Source organism: Rhipicephalus microplus, chromosome 2, assembly GCF_043290135.1.
Source record: "Rhipicephalus microplus isolate Deutch F79 chromosome 2, USDA_Rmic, whole genome shotgun sequence".
Lineage (NCBI taxonomy): Eukaryota > Metazoa > Arthropoda > Arachnida > Ixodida > Ixodidae > Rhipicephalus > Rhipicephalus microplus.
In genome coordinates, this window is record NC_134701.1 from 31,919,801 (window position 1) to 31,938,886 (window position 19,086).

General features: G+C 48.2%; 1 protein-coding gene across 6 annotated transcripts in view; it reads right to left on the reverse strand.

The window, feature by feature from the left end:
- The window catches only part of bbc (choline/ethanolaminephosphotransferase 1 bbc), a 178,108-nt gene that overhangs the window by 52,534 nt on the left and 106,488 nt on the right, over positions 1-19,086 (reverse strand). For all 6 annotated transcript variants that reach the window (XM_037420248.2, XM_037420249.2, XM_075886361.1 and 3 more), the window contains one exon: positions 11,491-11,662. In XM_037420248.2, the coding sequence (XP_037276145.1) occupies positions 11,491-11,662 (172 nt within the window). The remainder of the gene's footprint in view (positions 1-11,490; positions 11,663-19,086) is intronic.

Here is a 19,086-nt window from a genome sequence, read left to right on the forward strand (position 1 = left end):
CTGTGGCATTACTCTCCCTCCGAAATGCGCATTGTCTCGATGCGTGAATTCGGAAGGTTAATAGTCAAGGGGGTAGATGTTTCGTTCTCTTTCGTGGTATGGCTTCATGTGGACAACGTGGACGACCACCGCATGGTTTTGCCGTTTCGAGCGCATTTGTCCGTCAGGGATTACTTCATAAGTTAGGTCACTTAGCCGGCGAGGGACATTGTATGGACCAAAGTACCGTCGAAGGAGCTTTCCTGACAGGCCGCGGCGTCGTATTGGTGTCCGGATCCATACTTGATCACCTGGCTGGTACTTGACTCCCCTGCGGCGCAGGTTGTAGTAGTCCGCATCCTTGAACTGTTGTTGACGTATTCGGTGCCTTGCCAACTGGCATGCTTCTTCAGCTTTCTGCAGAAATTCGTCAATGTCAGATGGCTCGTAGTGGTCATTGTCGGCTGGGAGCATGGAGTCGAGAGTTTAATTGACTATGCGACCATAGACAAGCTGAAATGGGGTGACGCGGGTGGTCTCTTGGAGGGCCGTATTATAGGCGAACGTTGCGTAAGGCAGGATTCCATACCACGTTTTATGCTCCAAGTCCACGTACATCGACAGCATGTCAGCGATCATGCGATTTAGGTGTTCCTTTAACCCATTCGTTTGGGGATGGTACGCAGTGCTTTTCCTATGGCTGGTGTTCGTCATTATCATCAAACATTGCATCAACTCTGACGTGAAGGCTGCTCCTTGGTCGGTGGTTACTACCTTTAGGGCGCCATGTCGAAGAACTATGCTGTGCACGAAAAACTTAGCTACATCAGCTGCCGTTCCTCGCTCAAGGTAGCCGGTTTCAGCATACCGCATTGAGTAGTCGGTGACGACTACGATCCACCTCTTGTCCCATGATGACATTGGGAAGGGTCCAAGAAGATGCATTCCAACTTGTTCAAATGGTGTAGCAGGCGGTTCTATGGGCTGCAGCAAGCCGGCCGTCTTCAGTGGTGATCTTTTGCGCCTTTGACATTCGCGACATGTCTTCACATATTGTTGCACGGACGCCAGCAGCTTGGGCCAGTAATACTTCTGATGAATTCTGGCAAATGTCGGGCTGACGCCCAAGTGACCAGACGATGGTTCATCATGACAAGCTTCTAGGATTTTGGGTCTCATTGCTAACGGAACGATGAGTAAGAACTTCTCTTTGTTATGCCCGAAGTTCCTTTTGTATAGCATATTTTCACGGAGAGAGAATGAAGATAATGTTCTCTTAAATACAAGTGGGACCTGGCCAGCACGTCCTTCGAGGTGTTCGATCAATGGGAGCAGTTCTGCATCAGCTCGTTGATGCTCCGCAATATCTGAGGCTTCCATCACACAGAGAAGTGTCGAGTCGTCTACTTCTGAAGGAGTAGAGTCAAGCGGCGAGCGTGATAAGGAATCGCCATCATTGTGTTTTCGCCCAGACCGGTATACAACAGTAATGTCGTATTCTTGCAGTCGGAGGCTCCATCTAGCAAGACGTCCCGACGGGTCTTTTAAGTTCGCCAGCCAGCAAAGTGAGTGGTGGTCGCTGACGGCACGGAACAGCCTTCCGTAGAGGTATGGTCTGAACTTGCCGATAGCCCATACCACTGCCAAACACTCTTTTTCTGTTGCGGAATAGTTTTTTTTGGCTTTTGAGAGGGTTCGGCTGGCGTAAGCTATCACTTTTTCTTCTCCATTTTGCCATTATACGAGTACTGCGCCGAGACCAATATTGCTTGCGTCTGTATGGAGTTCCGTGTCAACGGTCTCGTCGAAGTGGGCAAGGATCGGTTGGCTTTGCAAACGTTGCTTTAATTCGTTGAAAGCTGTTTCTTGTTCTGCACCCCAAGCGAATGATTCTTCGTCTTTTGTGATTTTGTTTAGAGGTTCGGCGATTCTCGAGAAATTTTCTACAAATCGTCTGTAGTAAGCGCATAAGCCCAAAAGTCGACGCACCTCTTTCTTGTCTCTGGGCTTTCGGAATCCTGCGACCGCCGCAGTCTTGTCAATATCAGGGCCAACACCTTCCGCGCTGATTACGTGTCCCAGAAAACGAAGCTTGTCGGAGCCGAGCTGGCACTTCTCTGGTTTGATTGTCAAGCCGGCCGACTGGATAGCCTGAAGCACTGACCGCAGTCTCTCTACGTGTTGGTCAAACGTCGCAGAAAACGCCACAACATCGTCCAAGTAGACTAGGCATGACTGCCACTTCAGCCCCGTGAGAACACTGTCCATCATGCGCTGGAATGTCGCTGGCGAACAACAGAGGCCGAAAGGTAGTGCTTTAAACTCGTACAAGCCATCTGGGGTCACGAAAGCGGTCTTTTCAAGGTCTCTTTCATCCACTTCGATTTGCCAATATCCGCTTTTTAAGTCGAGCGAAGAGAAATATCTGGCGTGCCGTAGTCGATCCAATGTGTCATCAATACGCGGTAAAGGGTATACATCCCGCTTGGTTACGCTGTTTAGTTTCCGGTAGTCTACACAGAATCTCAACGTGTTGTCTTTTTTTTTCACGAGAACTACCAGCGATGCCCACGGGCTGCTAGATGGCTGAATGACATCATCCTGCAACATCTCCTGCACTTGGCTCTTTATAACCTCTCATTCTTTCGGCGAAACTCTGTAAGGGTGTTGATACACTGGCCTGATTGTTTCCTCTGTTATAATCCTGTGCTTCACGATCTGCGTGCGACGTATTTTTGATGAGGTGGAAAAACATTCTGCGAATTCATATATCAGGTCTTCCAGGATTTTCTTCTCGGCTGGCGATAGACTTCGGCGGAAACTGATGTTCCATGGTCATGCGTAGTTTCCGAAGTAGGCGGCTCTGACGCAATGGCACATCAGTCGGTAACTTCAGTAAAGCTGCGTAGAAAAGCGATGGCAGTGTCTTTTGCGACATGTTGAATTTCATTTCTGAAATTAGTGAGCAGTACGTTGGCAAGCCCACCACGTAAGCGGATAATGCCTCGAGCTATGCAAATACCTTTCTTTAGCAGCAGCTCGACATTGCTATCTCCTATTCCTTTAGAGTCGACGAATGCGTCATTCCTTACGCCAACCAGGACGCTGCATCGTGGAGGCACGGTTACGTCGCCGTCGATAACACACAACGTAGAACTTCCCGACTCCTCGTCTATGGCCAGCTTTGTCGAAAAAGAAATACTAGAATTCTGCCGGTTTATTATGGCGCCGTTATCTAGCAGGAAATCCATTCCGATTATTACGTCTCTCGAGCATTCTGGCAGAACTAGGAAATCAGCGACATAAGTGGCACCCTGAATGCCGATCCTGGCGGTGCATCTTTCCAGAGGTGTTATCAGATGGCCCCCAGCCGTGCGTATTTTTGGTCCACTCCAAGGCGTCAAAACTTTCTTCAAATCTTTTGTGATTGCATAGTTTACGACTGAATAATCAGCACCAGTATCAACCAATACGTTAAATTCCCGCCCGTCCATAGTAACACACAAGTCTGAAGAAAATTTTTCTTTACTTATACTCGTCGACATTTTCTGCTCGTCGCTGTTTCGCTGCGGCCTTGACGGAGGATCTTTGCTCTGTCGGACATCAGCGGCCTTGTCTCACCAGGTCGCTGGCTTCTGTTTTCCTGACGCGGGCTCGTTGACCGATGGCTTCGTGAATTTGGTGGTGAACTCGAACGTCGCGGACTTGGCGATCGATAACGATTTGGTGCTGGTGACCTTGGCTGGTGCTGGAAGCTAGCGGCTGGAGATCCGTGCCTTGAAAGGTACTCCTCTATTTCTATAGGCCTTTCACCATTACGCGGGCATGGAGCATACACAGAAAACCCATGCAGACCGACCCTGCGGTATGGACAGTGTCGGTAATGATTGATTTGTGGTGTTTAACGTCGCAAAACCACTATTTGATTATGAGAGACGCTGTAGTGGAGGGCTCCGGAAATTTTCAGTGTCGGTAAAGATGTCCAGCTTCTCCGCAGTGAAAACAGAGCGGTGTCCTGTCAGGTGGGCGCCACACATCGCTTTTCCGTGGTCTCTGCTCTCCAAGAAAAGGTGGGCTGGTCGAAGCTGACTGGCGGGCACCGGGAGTCGCGAACGAGGCATTGTGGACGGCAGGTTGGCGCAAAGCGTCTGAGTACGTTGATACATGGCGTTCCTGCAGGGGTTGTTGAAGTCGAAGAGGTTGCACTTCTGGTTCTGGCTGAAGAATGGCGTGCCGAACTTCATCATGGATGACAGATGTGAGGGATCAAACTGTCAGCATGACTTGCGGTTGGAGAATACTATGAAGCTCCTCCTTGACGATGGAACGCACCAGCTCCCTCAGCGTCTCGTTGCTGCTGTCTCGCTTTGCCAAAAGGACGCCCCCGGGCTCACTACCGGCATCCCGATTGTAGTGACGGGCACGCTGCTGCAGTGCTCTTTCTATGGTCGTGGCTTTTGTGCGGAATTCAGCAACAATACCAGGAGAATTGCGAACCAGGCATGCAAGTAAGTCCTGTTTGACTCCACCCATCAAATGGCGCACTTTCTTTTCTTCGGTCTTGTTCGGATCGGCTCATTTGAAGAGGCGGGACATGTTCTCGATATACATGCTGACACTCTCGTTTGTGCGTTGGTTTCTTGATTGAAGGGCATTTTCTGCCCTTTCCCGGCGAGCTGTGCTGGCATACGCAGCACAAGCAACTGCTGCCGAAAGTCTCCCGACGTCGCTATTGTCCCTTCGTGGTTCTCAAACCATATTCTCGCTACATCTTCCAACGCAAAGTACACGCGGCCCAATTTCCTCACATCATCCCAGGCAATGGTCCTTGTGACCGGCTCGAAATGCTCCAGCCAGTCTTCCACATCTTCGTGCGCGTCACTGTGGAAGGGTTCAGGTAAGCACAGGGGAGACACGACGAGTTCAGATGTTGAAGCTGGATTGGCCATTTCTCTGAGTTTGGCGGTTACCACTGCCCGTGTTGCTGGAGTAGCGAGGAGTGGTCCGAATTCAGGTGACTCACCTCGGAGGCGCCGACTTGAACAATGGTGTACTGGAGTAAGTTCGCCAGGCTCCAATCGCTGGGGGTCAGGGCTTCTTTCCCTTGTGCCAAGGGGACTTCGAATCATACCCCGCACCTCCACCAGAATGTCACGTAATACAAGAGGGGGAACACACACAATGATTTATTGAGGGCGAACTTGTGCCCAGAAAAGTAGCTATGTCACAAAGAAGAGTCTGCTAACAGTTTTCCGCCTACGTGTCCCTTTCTGAACAACTACTCCATCAGTCTTCCTGGCTCGTGCTCGTACACCAGAGGCACGCGCTGCTCTGCCCATGATGCGTGAGCAGGCACGAGGCACAGTAGACGCCCACATAGCGTCTCGTTGGTTGCGAGGCACTGCAGACGCCCATATAGCGTCTCGTTGATTGCGAGGCACTGTAGACGCTCACATGGCGTCTCATTAGTTGCGAGGCACTGTAGACGCTCACATAGCATCCTGTTGGTCCTCTTTGTAAAATAATTAGTAGGAGCATTCTCTGTGGCAATATACCTTCCTCTTGAGGGATAGTGGCAATCTACCTGTCATAATTTGAGAGTGCTTGCCAAATGTGCTCCATCCCATTCTTATTCTTCTATTACCATCCCATTCTTATTCTTCTAGTTACTTCAATCTCGTGGTTCGGCTCCGCGGTTATTATCTGCCCTAAGTAGACATAGTCTTTTACAAATTGAAGTGCACTATTACCTATCTCGAAGCGCTGCTCCCTTCCGAGGTTGTTGTACATTACTTTTGTTTTTTCTGCAGATTAATTCTAAGACCCACTTTTCTGCTCTCCTTGTCTAACTCCGTAATCATGAGTTGCAATTCGTCCTCTGAGTTACTTAGTAATGCAATGTCATCGGCGAAGCGCATGTTACTAAGGTACTTACTATCCATTAACTCTTATTTCTCACTGTTCTCATTCTAGGCATCTGAAAACCTCCTGTAAGAACACCGTAAATAGCATTGGGGAGATTGTATACCCCTGCCTTACACCCTTCTTGATTGGTATTGTCCCTTCTTGATTAGTATTCTCATCAACTTTGAAACATTTTCTGGTTATTATTTTTGTAGGTTTAGCACATAACGTAATAATCTGTCCATTTGAGTTGTCTTAAGGTATTTTTATGAACGTGACCTCACTTCCGTGCAATGGAGGAGCCAGTTCTGCCTAGGATTGACTCGTGCATCGTGCAGCTCAGAAGAAGCTGCCTTAACCTTGCATCGACTCACAATTTTTTAAATTTAAAAGCATGTTGTAGTGGCTTATATGCTTTAAGTATACTAAATATTAAAACATAACATATTTTACAGGTTATTACTAGCATTCTACCAAATTCATATCCTGCTACTATTTAAAGTTGTTGCTGTTTCCTTTGATGAAATGGCCATTTGCACAGGCCTTGTTTCAATTTAAACAAAAGTATTGCGCAGCATGACCAGAGCCTCCTAGAAAAATAATTTTCCTGGGGTGACGCTAGCTTTTGCTATTAGAGAAACGCTGCCACATGTTTTGAGCAGGTGCTGCGCAGTTGTGCTAGCGACTGTACCGCAGGAGCCGGCAAGAGCGACGATGTCTACAACGCGTCACAGCTAGCTGTTTCATGTGGGTTGCCCATTCGTGAAGCACATTAGAGGAGTGAAAGCTGGACAAACACCAATCAATTCTTTGCAGAAAGTTTGTGTGAAGCTTAGCAACCTTTTGCGACAGCGGTTTCCTTTCAAGCAACTTAGCGGCAGCGTTCCTGTCCGTTACTTCTGATTGCACACTACAGCATTGCGCGTTAGTGCCTGGTCATCTCTCGAAATTGCCTAGAGTCAATGGTCACGTAAACTGTTCTCCAAAGGTATGTGCAATTCTTTTCGTGAAGCTCAACAAATATTCGGGCATGTAGCAAAAATGAATTCAACGCAAGAAAACCTCCACAAGCACGGGCGTTGCAGCTTTTTCCTCCCGCATTGATTTGTTTCAATGCGCATTTTCTTTGCGCAGATTTGTTTTCAACTCGTTCATGTTGTTGCGTCACTAGCACGTCCCGCTCTATTATAGCTCGATCATCTCGTCCGTTGGTTTCAGCAATGCTGGCAATCTTTTCGCCGATTCTGGTAGTGTAGTCTGCTCGAGTTACCAACAGTTGCAAGAAGCCGCCATGAGAGGCTCCAGCGAGTGTACCGAATAGAAAGGAGGTTAACAGAAGGGGTAGGGCAGCGCTTTTGGAGCTCGGAGCTCGCATCACAGGCATATCTGTTTTTTATTTCAGGAGGCATTGCCAAGACAAATATGCCCATTTCTCTTTATAATATGTCACATATACTATTTGAATTCGGTTCGAAATCATTAAATCAGCATCCCCATTCACTTTGAATTTGCTTTGAAAATGAAATTCATTATTTGTACAAGTTTAGATGTGGAAAAGCCTTGCGTGCCACACTGGAAGAAGGAGAACAGTGTACAAGCTACGTAACACGACCATAGGTTGTTTTGCGGTGCCAAGTCCAGCGCCTACCCTGAGCTGGAGGTGCAGCTAAGGAAGTTCATAGACGTTAGAAGCAGGGGTCTGGCTGTATCAATCGAGATGGCACAAATTGGAGAAAGCTACGCCTATCTCATGAGTTACATACAAGCTGCGGATGGCTGCACCACTTTATGGAAGGGCTTTCTATCAGACAGTGGATGACATAATGCCAATGCTTACAGACTTCTTGCTAAGGCACGTTGCCGGGCTAGTTGGTGGAGGTTCATCATTTATAAGGTATAGTGCACCACGACAAGGACACAAAAAGAGAGACCCACACACATACAGTGCTAACTTGCAATTATTGTTTTATTTGCGATTACAGATGCTATTTGTACAGTAACAGTAGACCGAAAAAAACCTGAAACATATCATGTTAAGATACAGCACGCCTCGTGCACGCGTCATCATCGATTGCGACAATCTGCACTCGCCAACGTCAAAGTGAAGATTCTAGATACTTCTTTTCTTTAGCTGACAAAGCTAAAGTGAGGTGCCCTATACTTTTATAAATGATGGACAGACTTCGTACCAGTCTGCATATATGTGCTGTGCTGCTTGGGCAGTAGCATTGGTGCAGACTTTCTTGTATGCAATGTGCAGGCAATACGTGAAGATCTTTTTTTCTTTTTTTGGCAAGCTGAAAGTGGGTGGTGTGGATTACAGAAGAATTTTGATGATACGAATTTGAAGAAGAACGCAAAATATTTGTATCAACCCGAATTCATATGAACCAAAAACAAGTTAAAGCTGATCGTGAAGATGAACAAGAACTTTATTGAAGTCAAATACAATCAAAACTCGTTAGTGCGTACTCAATTTAAGTGTATTAAAGGTTAAAACGTAGTTGCGACAAATCCCCGACGAAGCCTCACAGAAATTAATGCATTTGGGACCGCTTGGCCGTCCGTAGTGTTCGGTTTATGCGTAGTGGTTGGTGCGTACTAACTGCGTATCGTGTTAACATTTTGTGCCACAAAATTTAACTGCTCTGCTGAACTTGCAGACACCACAATGTGCCGTAAACGATTCTTCATTATGTTGATAAGTGTGGAGATCAGCCGATTAGTCATTCAGACTTCCGCACAATTGCGGCAATGACATTGCGAACAATAATCAGGAAAAAATGAAGGCAAGGTGGCAACCACCAACAAACGCGCCAGTTTGACTTATCACCCCTGAAAAGCCTTATCACAGTAAGCATTCTCGGTTATCTGCTAGGGCACGCGTGTGGCGTAGCGTCACTCTAGGCCTACTGCGTCCATAGTAGGAGACTACCTGAACGCGCTGGGCCGCAGATCGCTGGCGCTTCATTGTGCAGGACCGTATTAAAGCGCGCACCACTTTACAGAAATGCAAGCAAGCTCGCTGTCGTGGAGTTTAGCGTTGCGGGTCGCAGGCACCAAAAAACCTTGAAGTATTACGCCAACACGCTCACCGTACAGTGAGCACAACCATGCTGCACGTTCCTATTCAGTGACAGCCTAAACGCACCTCCGTTCACTGCTAGGACTGCTAGAGCATCGCAAAAAGGGCATTGCTTGTGGAAAGCTTGTCGTCACTGTGTTAACCCAGCAGGCTCCTCGCCGCATTTGTGCATGGCCTGAAGTGCAGAGGGCGTACTCTACAGCAAGCGGATCGGCTGTCACAGTGTGCACCGAGTGAGCGAAGCACTAAACACAACTAGCCATGCAGTAAACGATTTGGCTCCCTGCTACCATTCCGCGTTTAAATAAACAAAACTGTGTCAGTTTTGGCTTAGAAGTGGATCGTGGAACAACTGTATCACAAACAACCGATGGGGTCTGTCCCTGTACCACACTGCGTATCACAGACCCCGCAGTAGTTTGCTAAATGTTCATCAGCGTCACCACCGTGTACTACAGTCGAACCTCGATATATCGAACGGCGTGGCGATCGTGAAATAGTTCGATATAAAAAAATCACAAAAAAAATGCATCAACAGCTTGCTGAAAACAACCAACGAACCATTCAAGCGTGGTGCAGTAAATACTCACTTGAAGATTCAAACATAGTATTTATTGTGTTGGTTTAAAATATTGAAAGAGAGTAGCCTGCTTTTTGTTGGCCATGGTGTGTTTGACGACTGCGTCCTCAATATAGTCCAGGCGATCCATAAGTGATAGGCCGGTGCCTTCAATCGCGGCTGCGGCGCACAAGGGCCAAGACAGCTACGACCTCAGCTGACGTCGGGAGCGGGGCACTATCAGCGCTTGCGGGATCCACCTCGGCAGAGTCTTCATTTGGCTGTTCAGCAGTAGCTTCGGCGACAATCTCCACATCCGTGAGCTCCGCCGTTCGGAGCTCCGCCGTTCCGTGAGCTCTGTCATCCGTGAGCTCCGCCGTTCGGTCTGTCGCGCGCTGTCGCGCACTACAGGCCGAACTCCGAATGCACGAACACTGCGAGCACAACGACCGATGCCTGCCGATGCTACGGGGGAGTTGCTTGCATTAAGTGTGCAGTGTGCCGTTGACACCAGAGAGACTGCAACGACTTCAAGCTGCAACGCTGCAGCGTGAGTACGGGTGTAAAGCGCGCACATGGCTTGCCCATGCCGGCTCGCCTGACTGCTTTCCCTTTCCCGGCGGCAGCGCGGGCCGCGTCCGAGAAAGTCGTCTGCGTCCTTTCCCTCCTATACTTTCCTCCTCAATCTTTACCTCCCACTCCCCCTTCCTCTGCGCGAAGCCGTGTTGGTGCCTTCGTATTGAAAGAAAATAACAGCTCCACGCTTTTCTCTTCACTTTCCTCATTCAAGAACCTCTACCGCAAGGCTGCGGCGCGTGTACGCCGCTACGTTAAAATGACGCTCTCGGCGCCATCGATGTGTGCAGCATTCGTAAACGCTTGCCGCTCTACCCCTACTTTCGAGATTTGCGGGAAAGCTCGCCGCCTGTCAATGGAGCGCGAGCGGTTTGGGGTGGCTGAGTTCGATATATCCATTATATATCAAGCTTCGTTCGAAATAAAAAATCAATAATGCATGCGATTTCCCGCGTGATATAGGAACCGTTTGATATAGGCAATAATTCGATATATCCGTGTTCGATATATTGAGGTTTGACTCTATTGGGCATTTGTACAAGAGTAAGAAACTTTTCTGCACTTTGACAAAAAAAAAAAAGCTTTGCAGTGGGCATTTTAGGTAATATTCTTCGTGGCACTGAGATTCTTCCTTTGTTGGCGGCAATAGTGCATGTCAGGAGATGCAAATTTGTAGTTGGTGGTCAATGCGTAGTACTTTTAGTGCATAGTTATACCGCCGTCCCGTGGCAGGTACGTAATAACAGGGTTTCACTGCACTTCTTGCAGAAAAAAAAAAAAATGCCATGATGTTCTTTCGAACTTTCCTGCTTTCACTGCCTCTCAATAAAGTGCTGTGGTTTGCTCACTCATACGGCTGGCGTTTTAAGGTGCGTTTAAGGTGCGTGAAGGGTAGGGAGTAGCACAGTCTTGAACAGCAATGAGTCGGAGAGGGAAAGAGGACGAGGAGGGGGTAAGGAGAAGGGCAATCAAAGTAAAACAGCTCCATTGCTTTTACAGTTTTCGCACTAACATGTTTTTCCACGATAAGAGGAGGTGCCTCGAGGAAGCACTTGAGCTATACTGGAGCATGCATGCCAGAGAACTGACAATGGCGATGATGTGATGGCTGGTGTTCTAAATTAGCAGTGGTTCTCCAAACAACACTCACTAGCCCGAACTTAGCGGGCATGCGATGGCTGGTGCTCAACAAGGAAAAACGAAGATTAGAATGACAGAGCTGAGCTAGTTGGTGCACAAGTTGCAAATTGGGCACGCTTTCTCCATCTAAAGTCGCAAGACTTTTTCACACTGTCACAAAGTTGGGAGCACTGTGGGAACCAGCCAAAAAGTGCCTATGGTCCTTGCCAGGCATCCAAACGCTAGAGAAAAGAGCTCGACCACTTACCAGCCTGTGACTGGGTAGCCGAAACCTTGTCAGAGGAGACCGACGAGGAGGAGGCAGGGGTGATGCCCACAGCATACTTGGGCACGATCCGCAGCAGCGGTATCTGGAGGTGGGCGCAGATCTGGTTGCACACTATCACCGAGTAGTGAAGAAGGTCGGCCACAGAGTACGCCTGCACACAACCGAGGTTACTCGTCAAACCACCTGAACTGCGAAACACTGAAGGCTCTAAATTCAACTGTGATCAACTTGGACATCTTTATGCACATCAATAGCACGGTACACCAGCATTCTTAAATTCTGCACATGCCGTAATACTCTACCTCGTTTCCTACCATGATCAGTTGCATCTTGCCGTTTCACACAGTGCAACTGTTACACTGACATGCTCTGCAGCAGACACGACACTCAGTTATAACTTTCGGGGACATCAAAGAGCAAAAATGGATATTTTCATAGAACGGGAGGCACACGGTGGGAAAAAAGACCACTGCACTTTACCACAACCAGTAACTCCTTTAAATTTTCAATGTGCATCAGCCCATCCGACCTTGGCATTGCGGCAAAGCTGTCTTTCGGACACTGCTACAGTCTTAAACTGATCCTCAAACGCGCTAGTTCGAATCTTCCCGAGATGATAGGCACGGCAGAGGCGGGGGCTTCAATTAATGTAGCTCTGAACCAGCAATTCGGGCAGAAAGTTGGAAAGATCAGATGCCAGAGGGTGTCAGTGTGTGAAATTTCAGATGTTTTTATACATTGACGTGTACAGGATGCCCTCAGAACTCGAAGATCGCTATCGCGTCTTTGGGACTGTGGTTTTGTGCGCGGCGGTTGCAGCAAACGGTAGTTGCGTTTTCAATACATGTGAACTAGAGTGCCTTCAAAACTAAATCGTTTTATGCTACCTATGACGGCATTTGCCCCGGTTTTGTCCTTAATGCTTGCGGAAAGCAGTGCTGCTTGGACTGGTTGAGCGTTGAACGCACACACACACTTGCAGAAGACTGTCAGTAACGTCGTTGCCATACATGATCGTGTCAAGAACAACTGAGGTTTCGTCCACAGAGGTTGTGGTAACGACAACCACACACACTGTAGAAGACAGTGCATGCGCTGGTTGCACGCGCACTTCCAAAGCTTCGAGCACACTGCTCTTGGCTTTCGTTCGACGGTTTCAGTAATAAAGTTCATATCACCTGCCGCGATTAAGAAGAGTGTTCGGAACATGCGAATTTTGGCCCAGTGAACACAGTACAATTTGGCCAGGGAATTTTAAGAATTTCTACCTGCCAGGGTTCAGCATCACCGAGATTGTATTGTACGTTTGGATGAACGCCTCCTACATTTGTTTATAATAAAATGCAGTGGGTTTCAAAAAGCTTGCAGTGAATTGACCTGCATTTTTGTCAATGCAGCCAGATCACGAACAGCAATTTCGATTTCTAGAAAATTTTCATGACAACCATACAAACAGAAGAAACAGTCCAAATTGAGGAGTCTACTGGGCAATCCGGGAGATTTGGCAGATGTGCCTTGTCCACTTCATCAGTTTGGTCTCGGCAGAAGTTGCAGAAAAAGAAGAGGCTGAGGAAATAGTCTTTTCTTTCACATTGAAAGTGTTGTTGACACTACACTGGTTGCACCAGATCATGTGAATCAACATAATTCGGTCTCTCCGTTGCCTGGTTCTTTCCCAAAGCAAACCAAAGACATTCACGTTCCTATCCTACAAGAATATTCATAGGAGTCCTCTGTGTAGTGTTGCATTTTGTTGTATTATCCTAGGTGGCGTCACTTACTCTACCGTAAAATTCAGCCACCCCCCCCCCCCCTCTAGGTGATAATAATGACCGCGGTGAAGGGGAGGGGGCACATGCTGGGAAGTGCTGCAAAATTTAAGATGGCGGCTGGCCGTTTTTTTTTTAAACTATGACAAAGGCTTTTTAGGGCGATCTACAGAGTGAACAAAAGCTTTATCAAAAAATTTTCAATGATTGCTTATTCAGTTTCAAATCCATCAAAGGACTCGTAAGAGTCTGTGTCAAACAACAAGCTATAGCATTCAGCCTGCAGTTCCTCAGGATGTTCTGGACGAATGTCGCCAACGCCGGACAACTGGCCATGTAGAAGGACCTCCTTTGATCCTTCCAGTGCATTCGATATTCCGCAGCCCTTGAAACTCTCAATAATGGTCGCCTCTGGTACAGCGTCCCAAGCTGCTGCCACAAAATTCAGTACGTCCTGACGTGACAGTTTTCGCAATTTTTTTGCGGAGTTCTTTCTGCTATGCGCATGAATTATTACCAGCTCCTTCGAAGGCTGGCTTTGAAGGACCGGTTCCAGTACACGACAGCTGGCAGCAATAGACTTGTGCATCCAGCCGGCAGGCATGCAATGTCTGTATCTCGCTCCTCCACGGCATTTTTTCCTGCCTGTGTTTTGTGTATAGGAGCTTGGTCTAATACCAACGACCGCCTAACGTTGTCACACCCGTGACAGCTACTCCTGGAATTTTTCGGATGTCATCCACCTGTTCTTCGACGCTGTCACATGAGCGTTCACTGTAAAAAAGAAAATAATATAGCGTGATCTCGCTACCCCCCACGAAAAAGGAAATAAAAAGAAATATAAACCCACCTGGTACACAGATTTTCGTGAAAGCTTCCGTTGTAATCCTGCCGCTCGGCTCCTTCAAAACAACGAAGACCGGAAGATTGTGGCCCGACGCGCAGGCAGCGAGCGCGACTGTGAATCCTCGCTTTGCACATCCAGTATTGGCGATCCGGACATAACTTTTCCCAATGATGTTGTTTGTTCGAGATGCCGGGTAGTCCATGTGGACCATTGTCTGGTCCATGTTGCCCATATTGAAATGCGTATAGTCGTGCATCAATCGCAGCCCGTTGAAGGACAACTGAAAGGCATGCACTGCTTCTGTGTAGTCATCCGGCGTCTTTTGGCTTTCATTCGTTGCATGTCCCATGAAAATGCTGGAACGCTTTCACGCCGTATCACGCCATTCGCGACCAGCGAGCATCACCAACAGTCGCGACCTAGGGCCTTCTATCGCCATCAAAGATCAATCGTGTAGTTAGGACAGAGGTTCCAAAAGGCTCACGTCCGCAAACATATGACGGAGCGAGCTCGTTCGATGACAATCGTCTTCGCTGAAAGCACAGAAAGCAGGCACAGCTTCACAAACGACTACTACGAAAAAAAAAAAAATCAACTCCAAAGTTGTCTCCATGTGTGCGTACGAACGTGTACTACGTACAACGTTTAAGGCATGTGCACGACGCTGTCAAAAGGCCACAGTTCACCGCGTTGTTCACAGGAGGAAGCTTCACGGGAAACATAACAAATGCGATGAACAGTACCTTCAAACTTTCGCCACCACTCCTAATCACCTCATCTCGCAAGGCGGAACAGGCTTTAGAAGATAACGCCACGCGTAATGACAAGCGAAGGCGCAGTCCTCAAGCGCCCACATTACAATCCCCAGAGTCCTCACAAAGATGGCACCGAGCGCGCATCATACCTTTTCGGCGTCTGCTAGCCCGAAACCTGCCTAAAACCTCCCAGAAAGCTTCCACAACTAAATTGTCCTGGAAGCGTCTGGCGACCCCCGGGCTCCCCACGGGTCGCCAGAACGTCCAACCCCAGAAAAACGATTGCCAACCGGAAGTGCGCCGCGGGGGGGGGGGGGGGGGGGGGATGGCGCAGCTCGAGAAAAACGAGCACGCTCTGGCTGGCTCTGGCAGCCCGCGGGTAGCCAGAAGTAAGAAGTCGAAGAGCCCCACTGGCATCCAACCTGGGGCTCTTAAAGTGCCAGACGACAGTTTTTACGGTTCGGTACAAGCTTTTCTTAGAGCCGGCATAGAGTAGACCTGGGGGACTTCTTGCTAGCGTCGGCGGTGTGCTCAGTTGAGAAGCGAGGAGATCGATTTGTAACATGTTTGAATTTGTCGGCAGGTTGAGTTTTCATTTTTTTTGCTCACAAGTGTTGTTCTTTTTTGTTGGTGTTAGTTTTCAAAACCGTTGTTGAATTGGAACGAGAGCCATGCTGTCTGCATCTTGGGGTGAGCAAGGCCTAGAGCACGTGGTTTATAGGCCAGGCCCGAAGCGAGTAAGTACAGAAGCCTCGTGGGTGGTCCGATTTTCTGTAAATAGCTTCTTCTATCACTTGGGGTTCAGGGAGCCGGGCGTCGTTGCTGTCTTGTATTGCGGCTCAACGCTGGGGCATCGTGACACCCCCCGGGGTGGTGGACGCCGATCGCTCGGTAAGCTGCTGTGTGTGGCGAGCAATAAGGCCACCTCACAGAGTGGATGTCTCCTCGTGGCTGCCTCTTCTCCATCTAGGCTGGGTGCTGAGTGGATGCCGGATGTTGCCGAGAAACTCATTAGGCCTAAGGCTCTGCGCAGCCGCCTGTCGCATGTGGCACAACTAGGTGGATCGTGGCGTTGAGGTATTGCGCTCCGATTCCCTCACTTTTTTTTTTTATCTTGCGATGCACGACTTAGCAAAAAGTGATTTTTGTTTTATTTTGATGGGCGCCTCGGCCACCGCCGATGTATTATCTGGCAGTGCTGACCAACATACCACGTGGCCGAAAAGCCCAAAGCTCCCTTCTTTAGGCCCTGCTCCATTGTTTCTGTCGAGTGTTTTATAATGTACGCAGCGGGAGTTATGTAATCCACCGCTGGCTGTCTTCTGCACATCGTCAGCGCCACTGGCCAGGAATGCGGTCGTGAGCTCGGGCGATAGGGATGCCTAGAACCTGCGCAACTGCCTGCAGTTCGGTGCCCTTGTGAGTGCTGGTCGCAACTGGAAGACATGTAGGCGCTAGTGACGGTGCGTCGCGCCGACGGCAACGTTGCTGTTGGGGGACCAGTACTGAGATGATGTCGAGCCGGACAGTGCAGCAGTGTTGACCGGTGGAGGTGTCAAAGTGCACAGACATTCTTTAGAGACATGGGTTTTCATTTTTTTGTTACAGCTTATGTAGCTGGTTCTTTTTCAGAATATGGTTTGAATTAAGGTTGGGGGGATGTGGGGTTGCTACCACCCTATGTAAAGTTGTTTACACTGCGTGGTGCACGTGTCTCGTCCAAAAGCAGTGTTTCCGGGGTTACAACCACCGGGCGGTAGGTGGCGTGGAGCACCACTATCACCATCATGGTTGCTAGAGTGGTAGCGCCGGTGGTGACCTCTGGCGGAAGCAAGCATTGGTGGCGGGCGAGAATTGAGCGAGTCTCTTCTGCGTGTGGCGGTTGCCGCGAACAATGGTCTCTAGCGTGGGTCCTTGGCGTGTGGCACCGCGGGCCTGCGCGCCGGGGGCCCTCGTGGTAAGTCAAGCGTTCGCGCCGCCGCCTTGGGTGTGTTAGTGTGTTTGTCATGTTGTGTGTTTGTCGTGTTATTATGTAAGGATGTCCTAGCGTGTTAATTACAATTGATGTATCGATTCGGCGGACGATATCATCATTATAAATTACTTAGATAAATGTATATGTATGTTGTTTGTTTTGTAGTGACCGTGTCTGCTGGGTTCGTTTACTCCAAAAGCGTGGCGTGGCGAGCGCTCGCCAATTCGAGATCTCACAAGATTCTGCCTCCGTTCCTAGATCCACACTCAGAATGTCCCGCACGCCAAGCAACCTGCAACAAATATGGAAAAAAGGGACATTCTGTAGTGGTTTATTGGACTAACAAGCACCTTTGCATTGTGGAATCGGTTGCTGTCGGTTCGAAGGGTGAAGCGCAGGTAGAGTTCGTCCATGTAAAAGTGTACGGAATGCCTTTACGCTTCAAAGTTGAAAACGGCGCAAAGGTCGCAGTCGTCTCCAGTACATTTTCTGGAATTCCATATCTTAAGGCGCCAAAGGGAAACTTTCAGGACAGGCGGGACAGCTATTGGACGTGCTGGGAACGTTCATTGCCACTTTGCAGTGGATGAACAAGTTGGCAATGCAACGACTTTACGTGCTTCGGTTACAGGACACGCCACTTCTTGGGTTTCCAGCTATCGAGGAGCTGGGGCGGTTAAGTTCGTGGATCCAGTGGTCAAGTTTTATAAATTTTGTAGCGTGTGCATCCTATCGACTTTCATCTTTAGCACTTCAAGCCTTTTCTGTTGCTATTCCGTTTCTTTCTTTTTTCTGGCGATAGCAATTATGGACACTCTCGGCTGGATTTTGCCGCCGGCGTCGCCGTCACTCACTGTATATGTACACAGTATATGTATCTATATATTTGAAAATGCAAGAAGAAAAAATACAGAAAAAGACTTCGGCGCGCGGAATCGAACTTGGGACCTCGGAGTCATGAGTGCGAGGCGTTAACCACTGAGCCACCAGATGGAACGTCCTTCAACGTTCGAACGGGAAGCTATTGATCATCATCATCATCATCATCAGCCTGACTACATCCACTGCAGGACAAATGCCTCTCCCATGTTTAGCCAGTTAACTCGGTCCAGTGCTAGCTGCTGCCAATTTATACCCGCAAACTTCTTAATCTCATCTGCCCACCTAACCTTTTGTCTCCCCCTAACCCGCTTGCCTTCTCTGAGAATCCAGTTAGTTACCCTTAATGACCAGCGGTTATCCTGTCAACGCGTTACGTGCCCGGCCCATGTCCATTTCCTCTTCTTGATTTCAACTATGGTATCCTTAACCCCCGTTTGTTCCCTAATCCAGTCTGCTCTCTTCTTGTCTCTTAAGGTTGCACCTATTATTTTTCTTTCCATTGCTCGCTGCGTCGTCCTCAATTTAAACTGAACCCTTTTTGTAGGTGTCCAGGTTTCTGCTCCGTAGCTAAGTACTGGCAAGATACAGCTGTTATATACCTTCCTCTTGAGGGATAGTGGCAATCTACTTTTCATAATTTGAGAGTGCTTGCCAAATGTGCTCCACCCCATTCTTATTCTTTTAGTTAGTTCAATTCCGTGGTTCGGCTCCGCAGTTATTATCTGCCCTAAGTAGACATAGTTTATTACAACTTGAAGTGCACTATTACCTATCTCGAAGTGCTGCTCTCTTCCGACGTTGTTGTACATTACTTTCGTTTTCTGTAGAGTAATTCTAAAACCCACCTTTCTGCTCTCCTTGTCTAACTCCATAATCATGAGTTGCAATTCGTCCTCTGAGTTACTTAGCAATGCAATGTCATCGGCGAAGCGCAGGTTACTAAAGTACTATCCATTAACTCTTATCCCGAACTGTTCTCATTCTAGGCATCTGAAAACCTCCTGTAAGCACGCAACAAATAGCACTGGAGAGATTGTATCCCCCTGCCTTACACCCTTCTTGATTGGTGTTCTGTTGCTTTCTTTATGAAGCACTATGGTAGCAGTTGACCCCCTCTAGATTTCTTCCAGAATGTTTATATATACTTCATCTACGCACCGATTCCGCAGTGTCTGCATGACGGCTGATATTTTTACTGAATCAAACGCCTTCTCGTAATCTATGAAGGCTATGTATAGTGGTTGGTTATACTCTGAGCATTTCTCTATTACCTGATTGATAGTATGAATGTGGTCAATTGTTGAGTAGCCTGTTCGAAATCCTGCTTGTTCTTTTGGTTGATTAAAT